Genomic DNA, 24,267 nt, shown 5'->3' with positions numbered 1-24,267 from the left:
TTGTTTTGTTGATTAATCCGTCAGTCTATCAACAGAAAATTAATCACTTTTGAGAACTGATGTGAATTTGAAGTAATGCATCAAGAAAATCCCTAACATTTGGTGGTTGCAGCATTTCAGATGCGAGGATTTCACGGTTGAAATATGGTCGATAAATCGTATGAAGTGAGTCGACAGCTGATAGATAAGAAAAAAAGAATCCATGTTTAGTTCTAGTCTATTATCAGTGGGACCGTGTGATCAGTTGGACCCTGTGATGGTGTCATGGGACCCGACGGGAGCAGGAGCAGACAAGCTCACTTAACCCTCCACCCCCCCCACCCTTTTTCCATAATTCGAAACAGTTACATAAAGAGAAAAAATGTATTACAAAACAAATAAATAATACAGATGAAAAAAAAATCTTACATAATGGGAATGGTGAGGTGATGAGGGTTCACAAACACACACACACACACACACACACACTAAGCAGTGTGTGAGAGAATGTCACACACACACACACACACTAAGCAGTGTGTGAGAGAATGTGTAACTAATTCCTTTTCCGTGCTTTTTTTTTCTGCATCATGATCCTTTACAACAATTAACAAGACAAAAAGTACAGTCCAGAAAAGGATTTCTGTTACTTAGCCTGCTCTCAATTACGTAAATGGGGTATACAAAATAATAGAAACACCTGTCAGTATAATGGAATACGGTTCAACAGCACCACAAACATCCTCCAAAATGATCATCAACATATCTCTGAAACAGTTTTTAAAAAAGACAGAACCTGCTGTGACTGCAGAAGCTTCAGCCAAATGTACATAATAAAGAGGCAACCGAGTGTACGGCAAAAAACAAAACAAAAAAAGTCACATCTGAGCAAACAAAAGCAACAATCATACGTCCTGTTACAGTATGTCGCTTGACTATTTGTTTAAGCACACGCTTAGAGGAGGTTATGTTTTTGGTGCTGTTTGTTTGACTTGTCAGCGGGATTACAGGAAACACTACCGGCCTGATTTTCATGACACTTGGTGAAAGGGTGTAGCATGAGTCTGGGGAAGAAACCATTATATTTTGGAGCGGATCCAAATGAAAAGGAGCAGATACACAAGTAATACTTTTCACTTCGCTACCATTGCAAGATAGGTCAATTGTAACCCTGGTGTTGTATGCACGAATTGCCTGTACAGAAAAGAAAAAGTGAAGAAAATTCTAGGTCACTGGTAAAATACATGTAGGAATTCAGTTTCAGAGATGCAGAGAGAAAATAGGAGTTCTGACACTGTGTACGTTAAGTGTATGTATTCAAGCTATTGAGTCACTGCAGTGCAGGTAGCGGCAGGTGTGGTTGAAATAAAGTGGAGGTTAAAGGAGAGCGCCACGCTGAGGTTTATTACAAGTATGTTTACTGTCTGATGCCGCTGTGAAGGTGAGATGTGAGATGCAGGCACAGCAGAGCGAAGCAGTGCAGTTGGTTTATCGTCAGAAGCTGTGACCCATTTCATGGAGCTGAATACTGAGCAGACTGGTTGACGTCAAACGCTCCACCACGCTGCAGGCTACTAACAGAATTCATAGCTCAACAGGAAGGGTGGGGAGGGGTGGGCGAGTGTGTGTCTGTGTGTGTGTGTGTGTGTTGCACACAACAGCATTAGCATAATATTATCCTAAACATGACACACTGCAAAACACTAAAGGCTTATAAAACTCTGTGTGTGTATGTGTGTGTATGTATGCGGATGACAAGGGTATAAATGATATCATCATGTCGCAGTATGAGCATCCAGCAGTCAAAAATGTTACCACTGATATAATTTGGGCTGCAGCTCAGGAGGCACTGCCCTGGATTCACTCCTGTTGTGCCTCCTTGTCTTTTCTCTCGCACTTGTTATCACCTTAAAAACTTTTCCTCTCTCCTCGTATGCCTCAGGTTCCCCCAAACCTCTTTCACACTTATAAAAAAAGAAAAAAAAGAGGCATTTTCACTGTTTAATGTGAGACTATGCAACTTTTGGAAGCAACACATTCTCCCTCGTACAAATGAAAAGTTGAATTCATAAGTAATAAAATGCAAACTTGCACAATTCAATACGCCTGGGGCTTTGTCGACACAACCTCACTTGGTCTGATATGACCAGTATCTTATGATGACTAAAGCAAAGTTTAGACAGAAATTTCTGCACTTGCTCGGTTGGAAAAAGGTGAAGTATCTCTGAGCACCTATCGGCAACATTTGAATCAGAATCTGATCCTCGGGCCACCCTTTAGGACAGCCTAAAAAATCTTGGACTGAAAACTGGTGAAAAACCTCTAACTCCACATTTCAGTAACATATGTCTTATCACATGTTTTCAGCAACTATTTTCCAACATATTTCATGTATTTTGAAAGATATCTCTGAATTGCCTTTACACACACTTTAAATAAGCACAAATTAAATATTCAATATTTGAACCTGAGTTTTAGAGAGTTAAAAAGATGATATAATACAATCAAAAGCTGACAAACAGCTACAAAATGAACCCTGAAGTGAGATTGTTCTGTCAACTTCTGTTTCCAAGAACAAGAAAGGACTTTGAAGCACATATCGAGGTCCTACAATACATTGTTGCACAAAATCCTATAAACCAAATAAAGCCAGAAAGAACATAAACCACAATAACCCAATATGTATAATCCCAGTGTATTCCATTTGTTTCTTTTACTGGAAGTGCACGCAACAAGTAATTAGAAACTGTTTCACCAACAGGTGTCCTTGATCTGGAGACTGTTTGTACTTTCTACATCATTTAATTGAGCATGAAACACCTTTAGGGTTTGGTGCACTTCCAATGACGCCACTCGGTGGATGGTTTCAACCTTGGAAAATTCAAATAATAGTTAATGAAGCTATAAACAGTTTGGTGATGTGAGACTATGTATGACATATTGTTTTTGTTTTTAAAAAACTCAACACAAGCCCAAACATGGGACATAAATCTTCCTGCTAAGCTACAAAGGGCTGCCCTGCTCTCCTCCTCTGATCCGACAACTTGCTTTTGTTTTTGTTCTTTCTCCTCCTCTCTTTCCATCCTCCTCAATGTGTCAACTTGAACGTAGAGGGACTGTTTGAAGTGAAAACATGAAGGGCACCCCCCACTGCTGCCGTTCCCTTCTCTTCTGCAGCCGCCATGAGTGTGACCTTTCTTTGACTGGCCGCTGCCTGGTTAAACTTCATACAGACTGACCAGAGGTGGCCTTTAGCAAGCACGGAAACATCATTAGACTGCAGCGAAAACACAGAAGCATTGGTCTGGACATGCATATTCAGGCTAGTGCTGATACTATTAGTTGAGAAACAGAAAAATAATCAACATTTTAATAATCAATCAACTGTTTCATTCATTCATTACTACATGCAATGGTGCTCAAAATGCTTTACAATAAACTGAGATAACAAAAACAAAACATTAAAATACAGTAACAGTGTGGGTAGAATAATAATAAAAGTTTAAATAAGTTACATAAATTAAGTTATTCTGCATTTACATACATATATAATATATATACACACACAATGGACAAAAAAAGCAATCTGAAGATGTCACCTCTGGCTCTCCAAAACTGAGATGAACATTTGACACTCTTTCTTATTATGTGGTATAATTAATTTAAATATAATGTCAAATAGGTTACAAATCTAAAAGAAACACTTGCTTGTGCTTACGTAAACTTCCTGTTTAGTTAGTCTCTCCTATAGAGGTTTGGGGCAACTCATACTCACAACAGATATTGTGTTCATTTGGTTTTCCATCACCTCACCACCACACCATAGCTTCCGGTTTTCTGACTGCCATGACTCAGCCCTACCTAATTAGCATCTAAAAAGGTAACTTTTCAACCTCTTAACAGCAGGATACAGTCCTACCAATGCTGTCACACTATTTGACTGATCTACAGGTGGCAGTAATACGTCAGGATGCGCAGTGATGCACCGACGAAGGCAGGAAAAAAAGGAGACTGCAAGCTGGTTTACATGGATGTTTAAAAAAAAAATAGATTTATGAGGAAGGAAATGCATTCATCATCCCATCTCGCAGCTCTGAGTGCAGATTAGCCAAATACAAAAAAGAAAAGAAAAGCAAATATTCACCTCTTGGTTGGATGATCTTAACTGACACTAATGCCACTAATGCACTGAGGACATTAGAAGTGTGGGACTTCATCATGTACAGTACAAATCTGACATGTACCAATCTTCGTGTACCATTTACCAAACTTGTCTGAACATGTTGCGGTTAAGAGCAGCACAGAATGTACCTTGCTGCTGATGTCCTCCCCAGAGACGTTTTCTCTAATCACAAGCCAGGTAATGTTCTGTTCATTGTTTTCCTGCTTCAAATCTAATCTGCAGCGCGGACAATCGGCTGTGAGTCAGACCTGTTTGTGAAAATTACTGCTGGGGTAATGACATCTCCAGGTTATCATCTTGGACCTTTCTGAGAAACAGTGGACAGGATGATGTAAGTAATGATGCCGGTGAAACACTCGGTTCTTTATCAGTTATTGTATAGTTTTGTCTCATTTTTTCCCTTATGAAGAAATAAAATCCACCAACACCGGCCATGACTGGTATAAAGATGAACTCATATCTCATCTGCCATTTTACCCACATGAAGTAACACTTATCAAACCAATAAATAAATGGTTTTATTCTTTTATTTTATCATATGGAGTCCTTTGAGGACAAGAGGCTATTTAACCCTAGAGCACACTTTCATGCTCAGTGTGTCTGGTTTCACACCTGTATTTTTAGCCGCCCTCATGTGATCAGCTCACCTTAGATGGATTTTAGTATCAGTATCTCCGCATAAAGCCCAAGATAAACCTCAGAGCATTGTCACAGCTGCAGTCCTGCCACCCTGCTATGCACTGCTCCTTATCATTCTTCCTTCATCCTCTCAGCCGCCACCTCCAAAGTAGCCAATCCATATCATCAGCTCCTCTCCTCCTCCAATTAAAACCAAACTCTCCTCTCCTGCCACCCTCATTCCCTCAACCTCCCTCACTCTGCAAAACAGCGGTAGGGTGACATTCTCACTTGCTAGCTCTAAATGCCAGTTGCTTAATAATCACACTTTGAAGCTTGTACTACAGACCTCCAGCTTAGTCTCATATCTCTGCCTCTGAGACTGTTCCCCTTCCTGCCCTCTATCTTTAATGTTTCCTCCTCAAAATTAAAGCTAGAGGTACTGAGAAGAGATTTTTGATCTCCTCCGATCAGTTTTGGCACAAGCCTCTAGATTCTCTGTCTGTCGTGGCATCTTTCAGCCAACAGCTATCTCGCAAGCAACCTTCGACCACTTCTCGACACTGTGCAAATGTCCTGGGCAGGTAGTTAAGACATTTTTTAACTACACCGGCAGTGAGATCATGGCAGGCAATGGATCAAAACTAAATGACTCCATGCAGACACCCTGTATTTCTCATTCATACATGAGTTGTCTGAAATGAGTGTCTCCTCCACTATGTCGGCACGGTACCTGCAATTTTGATGTTCATGTGGCCGTCCAGCAGCAGATTCTCCGCCTTCAGGTCTCTGTGGACGATGTTGCGGTTGTGACAATACTCCACCGCCGACAGGATTTGCCAGAACTTCCTCCTGGCCTCCAACTCGCTGAGGCGGCCGTGCTTCGCCAGGTAGTCTGCAGCCAGACAGTGGAGGGAGGTGAAGTGATGTGTCAGAATTACATCCAGATAATAATTTACATTGACTTATATAACATGACCGTACAGGCCTTACAAACACAGTATAAGGTATCACTTTGTAGAGCTGCATCTGTGCAGATTCTTCATTCCGCTGAGTGTTGGTGGTTGTGTTGAAAGCATAATTTACTTTTGATGAGGCGCAGGCCTGGTGCCAGTAGTAGTTTACAGCTGCTCTACATTACAGAATGCTTTGTAAAGTGATTCAATGCAAGATGCACGGTGTCATTTTTCTCTCGGAAACCCCTTGTTCTAACCCTATGCATTAAATGTGTGTGTCAAGCTGCGTGTGAATGTGCGATTTATTGGTTGACAGCGGAAAAAGCGAGTGTTGTCATAGCGGAAGGAAGGAGGAAAGGGGAGTACGAGGTTTCTGAGAACTTGTCCTTCGCTACATAATATTCCCATTAGGACAAGCTGGAACAGGGTGTGAGTTGGGGGGGGGGGGTTAGCGCGAGGTATATGATTGCAGTGTACCCGCATACACATACGAACAAACTTGACAATTAGTGAGAGAAATCAAGATACCAATGTAAATATGATCCTGAGTTCTTGCCCAAAGTGTAACAACATCATCTGATCATCTGCTTACTCTGTGAGACAGACTGAGTTTGTGGTTGTTCAGAAAGACGCATGAAATCTGAGTCTATGCTGCCTCTGGGGCGGCCAAAGTCATAAATTTTACTGTCCTTTTTCTCTGAACATTCAGATTACTGACCTTTTTCCTCATTGTCTGCTCTCTTACCGCCCTCTTTGTTTATCTAACCTTTCACTCCGAGCTTTCAGTAATTTTTTTACAAAATCGGCCGGGCAGACTATTTTTCACGGGATGCATGATTTTTTTTTTTTTTTTTTTTTTTGAGTCTGCGTGAACTTTGGAAAGCGTGGTGCTTGTTGCTGTCGGCAGGGTTCCTCTTCACACCTCTCTGTCCAGATAGCTTGCAAACTCTTCAATTCACACTCTGTGGCAAACAAGATAGGACACTCTGTGTTGGCTTTCCTTCCAGCTGGCATGGTTACAGACCACCGACCAAACCTGACGACAATGCACGACAACCACAACAAACACAGCCAACAAAACTTCATACGAGTAAACCGAGCGTGCAAAATATATGGAACACACTTATCCAAAGGTTGATCTCATATAGGAGCATTTGTGTAATCACAAAGCAGAGGGGGACCTGCAGCTTAATTTTCTTGAGATATTAAAAACAGCTTTTTGCCTGGTCTTTGCATTTGTTAGAAAAGCCTTATATCTTTAACTTTTATACACACGCAATATTGCTGTCATTTCCCTGGTGTGTGCACACATTTTTTTAAGATCACTTACAGACTTCAAAATCAGTCTTCTGTCAAGATGCACAGAGAAGTCCCATCAAGCCAATTTCACCATCCATTAACATTAAAACATTGTGCCACCAGCTAAGCGTGAGATAGTTAAAGTATAGCAACGCATATGCTGAAGCAAGCTGCATGCATCATGTTGTAAACTCTAGATCAACAACTCCACGACCATCTGTGTGCTGGGACAAAAACTGTACAATAAAAAAAAAAAAGCTAGAAGGACATAAGTTGCACTATTAAGCTTCATGGAAACACTGCTCCTCCGTCATCAACAGCGTGGTTGATAAATAGCCAACATCTGACAGAGTGAGAAAACCTGATTAGATAGTGGATGGCAAATTCCATAGAGGATGCCATTCAGTGACCAGGGCAACCTTCATGCAACGCTGCTAATCAAAAAACACACTGGGGAGGGGAATGTGTCGAGGAGGTCCAAGTATGCACCTGTGAGGAGAACAGGGCTCCAAAGTGAAGAAAACGTTCTCCCTTTCTTGGTCTGTCCGCGTCGCTTAAGGCTTTAGTACATTTGTCAAACAGCATGACGCTGAACAGACTAGTTCATATCTAGCGTAGCCCAAACAAATTGTTCAACCACAGCTGACCTGGAGCTGTTGCACTCTAAGGCAGGTTGAGAAGCCTGCCATCACAGGGAGTGGCGAGACACAATAGTCACTCAAACACACAGATAACACACTACACTGTCACACACTGTCTAGACTCTCATGCCAGTCTCTAAACGCTTTCTCTGGGCTTAAGTTGCTAAAAATCAGTGGAAACGAAGAGTTTAATCTTTTTTTCTTTGTCTTTAGGGCATGACACGGTGGTGACATGCGGAATTCTCCATGTTACAAAGTGATTCACTATAATTCCTGTTCATTTTGTTCATGTAAGGCATGTCTTTGAAGTGAGGGGCCAATGTTTGTTAGCTGACATTCAGGCATCTACTTTGCATTTATAAATCCCCAGACGATTGGTAGACAGAGAGATCTCCGATTGTCTGGTATTACCAGACTACACACTGTCGGACAACTTTCCTCTAAGGAATTCGTGGTGTTGCACTCGTCTGTACACACTGGGATTTAAGTTGCTCTGTGAGCATTAAAAAAAGAGACACAGAGATATCCTAAACATTTTCTCACCTTTTCAGAAAAACTTTGTAAAAAAAACAAAAACTGTTGGACGAAGGCCTCCTAGTTCTGACATTGGTGGTGTGGTGGTTTCTGACATTTGATCATCCAACAAGCACTTCAGTTATAGCGCACTGATGCCGTAACTCTCTCTCACACAGATTAACACACTTGCATAAGCGGTTATCATGTTATGCCCTGAAATAGCCCTTTGACACTTTGAGTTTATCAAATAAAATCAAGGGGTCCAGCTGATAATTTTCATAATAAGTTTAACTGCAAAAGATTTTCTTTGATTTAAAAAAACATTTAAATTAATTTGATTCAATTCATTTGACAAATTCATATTGACTTTTTAGTCTAAACAACAGTGCATGACCCCAAACTATCCAGTTCAACAATTATAGAAGACTAAGTGAGCAAATATTTTCTTCTGAGAAGCAAGAATCAGTAAATATACAGCATTTTGGTTGAAAAACTGTTGCAGGTGAATTTTCTGTCAATTTACTCTTCATCCGCTGGTTTCAGCTCTAACAAAAACCCTCTTTGAGAATGTAAAACACTGACATGCTCAACAAGCCAAATGCTGAACACCACAGCTAATCTTAACTCTGTATGAACGGCAGCGCTGTGTTGCTACTGCTTGTTCTACAGTAGCACTTGAAAAAAACAAGTCGTTACTGTCTTAGCAATCAACACAAACACACACACACAATGCGGTATGTTGCCCCAGTGGAAGGATGAGTAATCCACTGATACAATGTTGGTGAGGGCAAGGACCTCAACACAGTGAGGCATACAGAGCTGCATTCTGGGAAAGCGAACAGAAGTATGAATCATAGGGGTATTAGGGAACAGCTCAACAACCACTGTGTTCCACTTCTGCTGAGAGCCGGGTGAGGAGCTAAGTCTCTTAACAGCTGCTCAGGTTTGGAGGGGACAAACATCATGGGTACAAACTGGCTTGTTGGCCAGACCTCTGGCTGGACTTCAGATAACACCGTGAGGCGGGAATAGGGAGTGTGTGCGTGCATGTGTGTGTAGAGGACAAGGGGCAAACACACACTCTGTTTCCACATCAGTAACTGATACCCAAACCACTTAAATACAGCAGCCACATTAAAGTCACGTCTATGTGGGTGTTGATAGATGTTGGTGCTGATTTAATACTGGCACCCTCAGGGGTTAAATCAAGCTGGAGCCAGATGGAGCCGAGCACTGCCCTTTCATAACCAGGTTATAACCCATCAGAGATCAACTGCAGTTATTGGTTGTGACTTTTCATCTGTGGTACACTCACAGGTACTCATTCAGGAGCTATTCCATAATAAACATAAATCCTATTTGCTTTGCCTAAGAAACCAAACTCATAACTTACTCCTGCACCTACTTACAAAAATATAAACGCAACACTTGTGTTCTCACTTACATTTTCCACAGGTTGAAATCAAAGATCTAAGACTTTACAAAATGTTTATTTCTCTCCAATTTTGCGCACAAATTTATTTAAATCCAGGACGGACAGCATGATTATCACACACGTGTGCCTTGCACTGGTCACAATGTGAAAGTTTTATCACACAACACAATACCACGAATGTGTAGATTTCCTTACGAACTGTCCAAGACTATCTTAAGGAGTGCTTGTCATCCTCCACAGGGTCTTGACCTGACTGCAGTCAGCTGCGGTAATTAACTTAAGTGCGTAAATGCTCAACTTCACATGTGTTCACGGATGAATGGCCATGCATGTCGTTCTGTTCATTCATATGAAGCTGATACCCAGGCTTCAGTGCTAAATAAATGTCTTTTTTTCCCTGAAGATAAAACTGCACATTTTAGGTTGGCTTTTTATTGTGACGAGTCCGGGGCACATCTGATCACAGCATTGCAAAGAAATAAGCCCTTTATGTGCATAGAAGAAGATCTTTTATTTCAGCTCCAACAAAAGTTTATAGTTTTCAGTGTATAATTGCCTTTCCATTCAAGCTCATGAGTTTATGCAAACAGCCTCTTAGAGAGCAGGGTGATGTGTTAAAATCTTCCTGTCAATGCCATCATCTATTCAGTGTATATATTTGTATATATTGCCATTTTTTTACAGAGTTTTCGAGGCCAAACACATCCTCTACTTTCGTCCTTTTTATATGTCAAGTCCAGTTTTTTTGCATGTTGTTTTTTCTCTTTCTGAAATGAATTTGTCTAATTCACTTAGACTTGTTTAATTCACTTAGATTGGACTGTTTTAAATGCAAAAATAATTTCTCACTAACTTGTTTTGAATTTGCTGTGTCTTTGCAACATAAGTCGAAAATAATTTTATTTCCGAGAACACCACTATAAAATGTAATCCTTAACGGCCTCCATCACATCACGTTTCTCTTCATAGTCACACATCTACCTGCATTATAATTCAGACTGAAGTGAGGTATCTCTTCACTTTGCATGTGTTAGGGCTCTGACAGACAGTACTGGTAGTGGAGCTTCTGGGACTGGTCACACCCAAAGGCGCTTCCCATCATGAAAGAGCCCACTCAGTTCTCAGAGAACTGGGATTACCCTGGTAACCAAACATTAGTTGCAGCCCTACCAAATTATGGTAATTTTTAGTGCCACTTTTCCACTGACAGACATGCCAATACTCTTGATATATGGATGTATAGCATATAATGTCTATAGCACTCTACACTAAGTAATTTACAGATGTCATCTCAGGTGTTATCATGCGCGTGTGTGATCCAGACTGATCCAGTGAGTGTTAGATCACATACCGTTCCCTACGGTCACACAGACCTCCTCAGTTTTCTCCTTTTTAAAAAGGTATATTTATATCCTAACATAATTGCTTTCTATTCATCTGCTTCTCCGGTCTGTGATCAGGCTGCTTCTTAATGCAATCAGAAAGTCAGTCCACTTTCAGACGCAACAACGGGTGTTTTCATGTACCACGAAACAATGCCAGTGTGTGACTGGCAATTAAAAACAGTGGGTGTGTTTGATTATTAAGAATGACGCATGTCAAGCTACCTCATAGTGCGTTCAAGGCTTTCAATCCTATCTAGTCTGCGGGGAATAATTGTGCATTTAAGGGTTAATAATTAGCACGTTGCACATGGCGTGCTAAGCCTCAAGCAGGAGCCTGAGTTTCTATCAAAAAGGATTTTACATGACCAACTTCTGATTCCATATATCTGTGAACATATTTTACGTGCTGCCTTTTTTTTTTTTTTTGTAAATATCAAAAGAGAGAAAATCTGCCTTTCAAGCATTACCCAAACTCTGCACAGAAAAGTAGATATCAACTTTAATGGCATGTAGCTGACTAAAATAAACTAAGTATGCACATTTCTGCTGTCGTAAAACACAAATGTGGTGAGTGCGTATAATATAATGGTTGAATATTGCTGGTGTTGGTCAGGTTGAGAGCACATAATGACAGGTCAGAATGAGGACGCAGAAAAAGATGAAATGAAATATAACTGGAGACATTTATATATTTTATATATTTAGGAGTAACTGTTACATTTTGGGAACTACAAGTGAATACATTTTGGGTCACACTTTTTTGTATAAATAGGATATTAAAGCTTTGCCTGTTATTTGGTACCAAACAACTGGTCCTACATTGCGCAGCCATTCCTCTGTTCATTTATGTTTTTCCTTCGCTGGTCAAAGTCAAAGATGCCACACCCTTGCTGCTGACAGATCTGCATACAATGGACCCAGTAAATATGAAGGATGTTTTATGGTGGAATAGAAGTTGACAGCCTAAGTACATAAGAATGTATCACAAAAAAAAGCATGAATATTTCTTTGAAGTCAACAGTCTCCTCGTCTCATTCCCTTTCCATCAGTCAGACAGACGAGAGATCTGCATGAGTGATTCTACTCACTGCCAGCTATTATACTATTCTTTCTCCAGCAGTGCTTTCTTAAATATGCATGCCCTACATTTGCTCACCACCTTCCAAATTCAAATGGATGTCCCTTGCTCTCGCCTCTATTCTCTTCTTCCTCCTCTTCTCTCCTGCCTCTGCTCTCTGCAACTCCGCTTTATTTGTGGTTGACCTAATTTCCAGGTTTGATCCATCCTGCGGTTCTGAGGCAGACTGTGGAGCAGCAGACTGACTGACAAGACAGACAGACACAAAGGCACACCAACAAGCTGGCATGGATGCCTCTGCTGTGCCCATTATCGTGCCCACCCACCCCTTTGCGAGAATGAACCCATCACTCTCCTCCTCCTTGTGCCAAACCCAGCTCCGCTTCTTTGTCTTTATGGCTCCAGACGCACACACACACACATGCACTACACCCCCCCCCCTGCTCCTCCACAACACCATTTACTGTTTGGTCTGAAGAGAGAATCGGAGGCTCATCTATTGTCTCACTGATTCACTGTAACAGGGTGGGCTGCTAAGCATCCACAACAACTTCACATCCTCCGCTCTTTGTAACCTGTGGCCAGGAGCAGACCTGAGAAATTCATCATGTCAGAAAAGCGGAGGCAACTCTCTGGAGGGCGATAGTGGAGGAAAAGGCTGGAGATCTGGCCTCACAGCTTATCCATTTGTCTGAGCGCATCATGGCCGAATGACTTGATCCATCTCCAGAAAGCGTATTCGGAAATCAGAAGTGATTGTTCAATTTTGTGAGATTGAATACTGTAATACTAGTCTAGTGCTGCAGCTACGAGTTGGTGTCTGCCTGGCTGAGTCAACGCTGCAGCTGATGATGACATATACACGTCTTACATAACTATATTACATTGTGCAATCAGGACAGAGGGGTCTGAGGAATCAGGACACACTGGTTTTATAATACCCCCGTGATGAAACCAGAGAAAATCTATGTATTACATAAAATGATGTTGACCAATCACGATTGGTTATTTAGGAATAGTTTGATATTTAGCTAAACACTCCTACAAATGTTACGTTGTTTATCAAATCTATAGAATAAATAAAATCAACCTTTGTTTCTATACTTTCTTCTATATTCCCCCCTGCTTCCAGTCTTTATAATAAGCTAGACTAACTTACCTTTTCCTAGATGTAGCTTCTTATTACAATCAAATATGAGAGTGGTGTCTATCTTGTCATCTAAACATCTGCATGAAAGCAAATAAGCAAATTTCTCACAGTGAGTGAGTTGTAAACTGCTGCGTGGTCTACCCAAAATAAGCTGCAGTGGTTATAACATATGAACTGACACAGAGGAGTCTTTCCGTTTTATCTCTGTGCACTTCCTTCACATTTACCACACTCTTTTTCTCATTCTGTTTTTTTTCTTTTTCTTTTTTCCTCACGTCTACTTCCCAGCTCGCTCTCTAGGTCACAGGAGCAGGAGTTGCTGCTGAGTCAATATCACAAGTGGAACACTGGCCCCAGAATTACAAAGACAGACACAGACACACACACACACCCAAGACTTGACTATTAAGTTTACCGTAGGCTATCGCTAGAGTAATCTTCACGGCTATTGTGTCTGAAAGTACAAAACACTTTCAGACGTGGCCAATAATCTATGTGGATCGTGATCCACTTACAGTCTGTCCACATCAGACAGGTGCTTGTACTATAAATGTTCAAAACGTTTGAATGTAGTTAAACTGGAATAATTCCAGCATATTTTTGCTTTTGAAAAAAAAAAAAATAATCCTGTGATATCATATTGTACCATTCATAATCCTGCACTGAATGCAAACAAGTACAGTAAACATGCTCTAATGTCCAGTGTACTGGATTGAGATTACAGTGTGTACACGATGTACAAATTGAGTATGTTGTGCATGTGTTGCAACCCAAAATAGACATAATGCCAAACACATCCATCTTCATTTTTTGCAGCTTTGAATAACAAATGCCCGCAGTTCAACACAAGCACATTTTGTCTCCAGCTTAAAACACAGTGTGTCTTGTAATAATAAAAATATAAATGTACTAAAACATTTAAAAGTGATTTTATTTGATCGGACAAATCGATATCATGAAATAAAACGTGAAAAAAAGTGGCTGTTTCATGGCTGTACACATGTGCAGTGACGATAGAGCGCATGTGGCGCTGTGGCGGCCTGAGATAATTTCTTATCTTAATGTACTATTCTTGCTATGTTCTGACTTGCGCTGTATCTGTCCGTTCCAGCACAAGTGTCTTTATTTATGCTTCACTGTGAAGCAGCATGTGTGTGTGTAAACCACTTCTACTGTAAAAACATATTATTGTGCCTAGTTGTACCTCGTTGAAACTGTCCACTTGTAAACTTGTTTAATGTTTATATGACAAATCTGAGGCCATTTCCTTATTGGTCACATTTGTCTCTCAAAAACCTGGCAAATTACTGACTGTAAATTATTATCTATACCAAAGGAATTGTGTTTCTCTATCTGTCCCAAAGGTCCGAAATGATTAAGACAAGCTGTGATATTTTCTCAGTGATCTACTTCCGCTACTTGTTGCAGAATGAGTCAAAACATCGGGTCTATTTTGGTCATTTAAAAATAATTGTGAAAGACCTTGAGGCTGCAAAGATGAATCATAGATGGTTTATTTGTGACATCTGTTTAGCTCCTTATTAAGACTACTGCCTGTTCTCAGTTCACATACCACGCCGATTAACGTGAAAGAGGTTTTGTATTTCTTAAAATTAAGAATAGTATGTGTAGTTTGCAGGCCTTTAGCTTGTTTTGTGGTCTTATCCTCATCTGAAAGGGAAAATCTTATCATAGCCAAAACGATAAGATGATTAATAGATTAGGGATTGACAATAAAATAATAAAATAATCATCATCTAAATACTTAAATACATTTCTAAGATAAACTGCTAACAGAAATAATCTAGTTGCAGCTTTTTAAGTATAAATATTTGCTGGTTTTGTTTGTCTTTTATGATGAATATCTTTGGCTTTTGGACTATTGATCGGACAGAGCAAGTTATTCGAGTATGTCAACTTGGGCTTCTGTGAAATTCTTTTTCTTTGTTTCAGCTTCTGAGCTGTTGATGGATTTGCTGCTTTTCTGTGTCCTATGTGATAGGAAATGAACTCTTTGAATATAGTTGTGTTTTGTTGGATGGACAAAACTAATTTTTTATATTGACTATCTTACAACATTTTTAAAATAGGCAGACCAACCAATAATAAAAACAATTGTTAGCTGCAGCTCCAATTTCTAATAAAAAAATGTTATTACACATAAATTTCACTGTTTAATTCATCTTGATGATGTCTACTTGTTATGATAATAAATCGTTTGCTTGGTGCACTGCTCTGTTTATAGTGTATCTAGTGTTTTCTTTTATTTTGTTAGTCTTTGTGTGTATTTTATTTTATTAAGTCGTGGTTTCTCATTAAACTTGATTTTGGGGAAAATCCACTGTGTAAACCTTCAGTGTCATGACCTCTCCTGTCACGTGTTGCCGGATATAATGCTGTTTGTACAGTGCAAATAAAAGTATATAAAAAGCTGTATGACAGCGCGTGTGAGATAGTGGCTTAAAAGATCTTCTCTTAAACATCTCAACACTTGAAGTTAAAAGTAGGGCAAAAGTTTAACAATCAGTATCCAGACAGTAATCATGATATCTTGCATAATCCTTAAGTAGTAAACCAGTGAGCAGTAAGTGATTTTGCACCACATATGGTAATAAATCAGTCACTTTTTCTCTTTGAGGCTACCTCTCTGTGGCCTTCACAGGCCGGCAGTGAAAAAGAAATGTCAGCATATTTAGTACAGCAATTACCAGCAGCACATGACAAGGGCCATATCAGGACATTGTTCTCAGATATCCATCAAATGTGTGACCTTTGAGATTGAGGCTGGGATAGTGAAAGAGCAAGGCAAACTCAACGAGACTTTGATACTTTTGTTTGACAAAAACATTACTGACGCAACATTTCAGATTTTTGGTGCAACTGACATGCAGAAGATGTGAATGGCCAGGGTGGGACAGTGTTTTTTTTAAAGATACTGAGGTCAGATTGACAGTGTATTTGAAAAGATCACTCACCAAAGATCTCCCCATTCTTGGCATACTCCGTGACTAAGTAAAGCATGTTCTTCGTCTCCATCACCTGAGAGAGGAAGAGGACGAAGGAACAGGGGCCGAGGGAGGGGAGAAAAAAAAAAGTTGGTGTATGAATACACAGAGAAAACACTTTTCAATAGCAGCAATCATCACAAGAGAGAGAATTAGAATAAGGAAGACAAAGACACATGTGACCAAAACATTACACAATTATCCAAATGGCTTTCTGAGTTTTAACTGCAGTGTCTGGCATCCACGAAGTCAAGAGCAAAACAAAATGCATGAATGGCACAGGCTCTAAATATGGCACCCATGTAAGAGAATGGAGGTGGACCGTTGGTGTTGCCGAGTATATCTGAATGGTACTTAAAACCTCTCTGTCCTCGCGCAGTGCCGCGTTGTGTAGGAGGAGGAGAACCGATTTAGAAGCAGAAACACTCGGGAGATGAATAGAATTAAATGCAGAGGGTAGAATCAGATGGAGAGGGGAGGATGAATCAGACACAGTGAGCCAGACATTCACACTAGAAATCCCACGCTCATTGTTTATGATCAATTTTCCATCTGTTACACTGACCGATTCATGGATTTAGGAAATGAAAGCCATTTTTTGTTTTTTTTTGGTTGCAAAAAAGACAAGGCAACATTTTATCATCTCTGTATTGTGGAGCTGGAATACAACTGATTGATAAATTAAGCCTATTTATAGGTACTCGTTCAATCAAAAACAAGCGGACCGGGACATAAAGCTTTCTCGCAGCGGACATTTTGACTCGTCACAGCAGGAAAAGCACAGGTGTAACTAACAGTATTAACGATGGCTCCACTTCATTCAGGTGTGCCAGTGAACCAGCATGTACAATAGCAGGGCCCTGGCACCGGCACACCTGAGTGGAATGTAGCCATTATTAAATGTTATTAGTTACACCTGTGTTTGACAAGATAACATATCAAACATAGGAGAGGTCTGTTTTTCTTCAGTTCATGGCAGATATGTTTCTATCCTTTGCTGTTGGGATGCAGCAGGTATGTGCTAACTGGCTTTATGTGTTTTATATCAGTCTTGGGAAGAACATGGCAAAGCAGGGCGACACAGCAGATGTGTTTTTTGGGGGGGAATTTTCACAATAGTCTTGCAAGTTGTGCTGGCATTTTTTTTGATGCCACTGACTTTTCTTAGTTTCACTTTCACTGCTACTTGTTTATAGGGGACAACACAACAAGCTTTTGTAAAGTCCCTTTGTAGGTTGATGGTACACATTACAATAAGACATCAAAAACACTTCAACATTTTTTTTCCACTGAATTTAAGAAGCCAAAAGTCACAAATGTCAAAGTGCGAGAAATCCCACTAAATAAAATTGTCTTTAATTTCCATAATTATCGTTTTAATCATGTCTGAACAACTAATGAGAAAACCAAACTATTTTTTACAGACATGATGCCAGATTTCAATGCATGCAACCTGTCAATACAAAGTACTGAGGTTTGGATTCTCAGCCCTACTTGCAAAGAGAAATCAATCCAATTTTGATGCCTCGTCTTCTTGTATGAAATGAATAAAGTTCAACAGGATGTCAATGCCGTGTTGCAGACCTTCCTACAGCATGCCCTGTGGCTACACTTTAACACAATTTATATAACATGCCTGCACCTGCGTGACAGTGAAAAGCATTGACGCACTGAAGATAATATTAACTGGCAGAGTGCTTATTATGATTAACTGTTATGGGGGAAATGACTGAAACCAAATAAAAGCAAGCTGCACTTTGTGTTTAGCACTTCATAGGGTCTGATGCTGCCACATTTGGAGGTGATTTATAACATCACTGCTTATCAAAACAGACTATTCAGTGTTAAACTACTCAATTATTATATTAACAATATGTTGGTGGTTTTGAACATGTACTTTGATGACATAAAGAAAGGTGCAGCTGTAGTTCCTGTAGTAAATGCTGAAATAATATTTTAACACAAGGCTGTAACTGAGTAATTTATACATTTAAATCCAATTACATTAATTGTTTCAACAACGAGAGCATGAATTGTAATGTAGAGGATATTAAACGAGGTACATGTGCCAAATATCCTCGATTTATTTAAGCATTTCTTGTAATACAGTTTTTTACTGGCATTGCTATGAAAGTACTCATAGAAGGAGAGTGGTTTTGTATTTTTGAAAACAATAACCAGTGATAACTCTTGTGGCTTAAAATCTTTGTATTTGTAGAACAGCCTAGAATCAGAGGCAAAAGTGGCAAACAAAATGATGGCAGACCACGTCAATAGAGAAGAGGCCACATGACAAACTAGAGTGGGGTTCACAGTGGGGATGTCTATGTGTGTGTCGCTCTATGTGTCTTCATTAACTTGGGCTTCCCTTTGGGATACAGGCCCAACCCTAATTTATGAGACTGGAAAGGAAATCACTAATTGACCTGAGCTGATTGGATGGATGGGCTGTTGGAAATAATGATACACACCAAAATAACACAGCAGAACGCTGGAACAGTGCCACGTGGTTGTGTAATGATAATGAACACTCATTTACTTTTCCTAAACAAACTAGCAGGACCCAAAGACTTATGTAATACAACTAAATCACAATCAAAAGTGAGCGTTTATTGGTAGTTAGTCTATTTTGTGCCAGACAGCAGACATCACAGTAACTAGGTTTCCCCTCTGCTAGCTAATGTACCAACAACGTGCAACAGTCAGAACAAATTATTTTAGAAAATAAAGCTCCAGCATCATAAAAAAATATGTGAACTTCCTTTTTACATCTAGACATGCATTTAACTACAATAAAAAGTGACATGAAATTTATGGGATTTCTTTCTATAAAAATGCTTTCAGCACACATCATACTAGGGGTAGTGACAAAAGGGAAAGAGTTAAGCAGGACAGACATGTATGCAGTTTACAGTTTGGAAAGAAAGTCATGTTGTACATTGCATCATCATGATTGGAATTAGGCCTTTCTCACATTTCGACTTATTGTAGTGAGGAAAAGTACAGGTGTTACAAATAACATTTAAAAATGTCTCTGAGTAAACCATGACAGTGTGACAATGAGCCAACATACTCATTACCAGGACTCTGTAAATGAAGGACACAGATGAAATTCAACAATCATTAGTTTTATTATTTACACCTGTACTCTATGTGCCGTTACATGTCAAAATGTCCTTGGGAAGGGGCCTGTGGGAACGACAACAAGACCAGAGTTCATCATTAACTGTGTCATTTTTAATCAAATTTCAAATTAGTGACTCGTTTCATCAAAATATCAAAAACCTGCTTTGCACCAATTCATCTGCAACTGGGACTCCAACCAGTCATGCTGTGCAGACAAATACCAAAGGACACTGTTCATGCTGTAATGTTGTGTGTGTAGTAGTTGTCCAGCCACAAAAACAGAGCCCTTAAATTCCATGCAGATTATTATTGTTATTAATATATTACTTATTTTGCTATTATGTTTAAAAACTTATAGTGGATGTCTTCCAGGCGACTGCAGATTATGTTCACTTTGGGTCTTTTTCCGCTAAATCATTGTGCAAATAAATACTGACACTGTGTAATCGTATTCAAATAAATACTTTTTCTAGGTCCCATAAAGTGAGAAGGCACAGACAAGAATTAATAATGTTCTTTAACAAGCAATGAGCCTGTGCCTCTGGCACTAAAGTAGATATTTTACAAGCTAGTCAATAAAAAGAATGAATGTGAAACACATCCATATCTGATTTTAAAACACACCCTAAAAAAGGGCCTGACACTGCAGTACAGGTCAGATCTGATGTCCCAGTATAATAGTAAAATACTTAATTTATATAACCTTAACCTACTAACATTTTAAATCGTACCAGTAGCACCTTCACAAAGTGCAGAACACACACAGATGCACACGGCGCAGAGTGTCAGTCAGTCATTAACTATGCTCTCATATCTTAAACTATCCAGCAGTGGCAGGTTCTGCTAGGCAGCAGTTGTTTGCTAATGCATTAGAAAATGACCTGGATTGGTCCTGCGCTTCAACACCCCCGACTGCGAAAGAACCTGGAGAGATGATCAGCAAGGAGCGACCGTGAATTTTGCTCCACAAAACTGATTTGTTCACAGATTAGCCAGAGGCACAGCAAGTTCTGGGCCATCTCAACAGATGTTACTTTTGGCTCCCACTGCAATGTTAGACTTTGACTCGAGCTTAGATCTAACGAACAGTCAGATGTCAGACAGACACGTCTGAAATCATCTGTTGCGCAGTCTTATCTTGTCCTTGATTATCTTAAGTTGGACTACTTTTCAATAGATTAGAGTAAATGAATCCTTTTTAAAATAAAAACATGACAGCAGAAAATGTCCGCTTTCTGTAAGTGTTAAACTGTTTTAAGGAATATTTTACTGGGAAAATTCACTGAATTGAAAATAAAATTGCACCAACAGTGAATAGTGTTCATCCCACAGTCGACAAAGAAAGACTAGATAGTTTCTTTTGGGCAAACAAAAATGTCTGACGATGTCCTTGCTGCTTTATATTTCCATCAGTTTACAGTGCAAAACATTATTTGAAATAAAAAAAACAAAACTTCATTTCAAAATCATGTCATTTAATGCCACTGGTATCAGCAGGTGTCATTAATCGTTGCCATGGAAATGTGTCTTATTTCTAAATAAAAAATTAAAATATGCCAGACTTCAATTTTTGTTCCTAAACTGTGTTCGATCATCTAAATGTGAGAAATGAAATTAATACAGAACATTAAGACCTAACACTAGTCTAAAACATCACAGCCCCAGGAGCCTTCAGTGCCCCTTAGAAGAACAAACTAACAACAGGTGAGGCACTAATGAGTCTGTGTGAATTCAGGCTTATGTAAGAGACATTACGGCATTTACTAAACAAACAAACTGTATGGTATTCATGATGTCATTCTTTAAACATTACTGCTGCAGTGACAGTGGTGTGGGAAAACATACATCAGGGTCTAAACAACTCAAGACAGAAATAAATCAAGGAGGAGACAGATTTATCTCCACACAGCATTACGACATGGTGAATAATTACGTACAAAGATATTTCCATTAGAGATTCACAGATACACAAGAACTCAATATAAAATCAAGACATACTGTAGTCTAAATCAATGAAAGCACAGAGAGGAAAGATGAATTATTATGTCCACATCTTGCGTGCTGGGCAGTCAAAAGATTTTTAAAAATAATGCAGATAGAAGGGACCGAGGCTAGAAACTCACCTGGTAGAGCTTGATGATGTGGGGGTGGTCCAGCATTTTCATGATCTGGACTTCCCTGTAGATCTTCTCCAAGTTGACGGCATCCAGTTGGGTCTTGTCGATGATCTTAATGGCCACCTGCAGAGTGATCGAGCATCAACAAAACAACTGCAATCAGTTGGTTTCTCAATAACAAACAATTGAATTATTCTTAAAGCTCAACAGACTTGATGGGCAATGAGCGGCGCCTCCCCTAACTCATAAACACCCTAGTACAAACAGCACTTTATTATTCTCCAAGCAGCAAAAGCAGACAGTCTGTTCCTTTCAGCTATGAGAGCAGAGACACAAGATAAATACTTAAACACAGCTCCATAAACAGTTTTAAAATGTGAGCTACGATGAAATATCACGTATCACACAGGCCTCGTAGGATACATACACACAACCGCAATGACACATACGTGTTTAAATCACACACTCACAACTTCAACACTCTTGGCTTTGATTAATGATGTCCGGTAGGTAACAAGGCAACATTAACATCTCTCCTTCAGACTGTCTCATAAACAACATTTCATCAGTATGCTCTGAAGTGTTCTGAGCGTCTGTGAGGCAAGCTGGAGGAGTAAACAACATGAGACCTCGGTTCCCCTCCCAGCAATCACACCAGAAAGCTGAAAAAAAAAGACCAAAAGCAGGACTGAATTAATAGAAATATTGTTTCAGGGGCGGTGTTTAGCTCAGCTGGTAGAGCAGCCGCCCCCATGTGCGAAGGCTCAGTCGAATCCGACCTGTGGATCTTTCCCGCACGTCATTCCCGTCTCTCTCTCTCCCCGCATTCCTGTCACTCTTCAGCTGTCTCTATCAAATAAAGCTAGAAAAGGCCAAAAAAATAATCTTAAAAAAAAAAAGAAATGTTGTTTCAGGTACTGATGTTTGATCAACAACAACCAACAAATTTGGCTTTTGGACTGTTTGTCAGACAAACAAGCTATTTGAATAAGTCACTTTGGGCTTTCAGGAGGATATTCCTCTGGAACCTTATCACAGTAACAATCACTTTATCCTCCATCCTGGTGATTGTCAGGTGAACGCGACCTGCTTATGTTGCAAAGTCTTATACCTGGAATGTGGCGATTGCATGCATATGACTCACAATCCCCATGTGCCGCTGCTGCCGCTTCTGCAGCTGACACCCATTTTGATCCTCCTTAGCATATTTGCAGTTAGCACTTACAGATGTGTAGTAATGGTGGGTTGATAGGTTCAACGCCCTCTATTATTATCTGTCGACCTACAGCGCAGACAGGCAGTTTGGTGTTAAATCCCATGAAGAATCTCTTAATGGCGGTCCAGCTTTAAGTCGAGACCCCTCGGGCACAGGATGTAAAAATCACTGGCCTCGTACAGAGGGATTACAGTGCACTTGGCTTGAAAAGATGTGAGCTAATTGATTACATCAGTCAACAACACAAACACAAACACACAACATAAGACTTCTTGCAAACTCTGCTGGAACAAGGTCATTTGAGGACGATGAGTTAGAGCTTATACACAAAGTAATGAGAATAGATGAGAACGCAGAACAATGGTATGATCAGAGATGGATGAATGTGCGACCTACGGGCCTGACAGACAGGACCACATGGGAATGAGCCAGCACTATGTGAACCCACAAGCTGCAGTATGTACATAATAGGATGAATGGGTCAGTATAACACGCAGGGGCCATGAGTAGAAAAAGTAGGTTATGCACGCACACACACACACCAGGTACACCTATCTAGGAATATGCACACGGACACATCAGATCTGCTGTTTCATGTGTCATTAAACGCTGGTTTTCTTTACACGCTCTCTCCAGGATAACATCTCGTTTGCCCTGGCAAACGCTCAAGACAGATGGCATCACATAAAGTTGATAGCCTGCCTCTCAGGCTGACCTTGGCCACGCCAACAAACAAGCCTGGCTCCGGCCGTGCCAAGCAGCTGCAGTGGCTCGCTGTATCGACCAGCTCTTGAGTGTGACCTCTACCGATCCAGCGGCCTGAAAACCAGTAAAAAAATCCCAATGTCACACCGGCTGAGTCACAAGTGCAGCCACTCAGTGAAATCACCTGGTGTAGTATTTGGCTGAAATTAAAAACCTGCTTTCACGTAACACTGACACGGTGGCAGATTACCTGGCTAGACCAAGACCGCGCCAGTTCACAGGCTTCAATAACCAGATTAACACGATAAGACTCTTAAGAGCCATTTTCTTGACGAGTTATTCATTAAACCTGCTAAGGGCCTCTTCTGGATGATGTGAATCTTTGTTTTTCTGCAAAGAGTGATTACTCACGTTCAATGACAAACAGTTTGAGGCTCTTGAGATCAGAGATAAAAGTGTGCACGAGTGCTTTCACAAGTATCCGCAGCCTACTTTTCTATCACGCTCTGTCTCAGCTACTTCACACACACACACATTTATACATTAAATCCCTGCATGTCTCTGTCATTACAAAACAAAGTCATGGCACTGGGTGGTACCGGCCAAGAAAGGCCTTTCTGTACAGAAGCTGCTCCGCTCTGCGCTCATGCTGCATCGCCTCATCCCATCCTGTGTGCAGTGTTTGTAATATCAGAGTGAAGTGAAGACCCCCAGAAGCAGTCTCAGTGGATTGCCGTCTTGCGTGCAATGCGTGCACAACACCTTGTGCTTTCCAAATTACAGAGCTCCGGCTCCGCACAAAGCTCTTGGCACTTGCCGGCACAAGAAACTACTAAATCACATCATTATTTGGATTAC

The 24,267-nt window shown here is 40.2% G+C and overlaps 1 protein-coding gene across 1 annotated transcript in view; it reads right to left on the bottom strand.

Moving 5' to 3' along the window:
• sik2b (salt-inducible kinase 2b) overlaps positions 1–24,267 on the bottom strand; it is a 41,813-nt gene that overhangs the window by 16,365 nt on the left and 1,181 nt on the right. Inside the window, exons 2-4 of the mRNA XM_027279929.1 lie at positions 21,495–21,611; positions 16,216–16,279; positions 5,514–5,675 (exon numbers count right to left, since the gene is read on the bottom strand). Coding sequence (XP_027135730.1) covers positions 5,514–5,675; positions 16,216–16,279; positions 21,495–21,611 — 343 coding nt within the window. The remainder of the gene's footprint in view (positions 1–5,513; positions 5,676–16,215; positions 16,280–21,494; positions 21,612–24,267) is intronic.

This window comes from Larimichthys crocea, chromosome VII (assembly GCF_000972845.2).
Source record: "Larimichthys crocea isolate SSNF chromosome VII, L_crocea_2.0, whole genome shotgun sequence".
Taxonomy (NCBI): Eukaryota; Metazoa; Chordata; class Actinopteri; family Sciaenidae; genus Larimichthys; species Larimichthys crocea.
The sequence above is the reverse complement of the archived record's forward strand: the minus strand, read 5'-3'. Positions and strand labels throughout refer to the sequence as shown.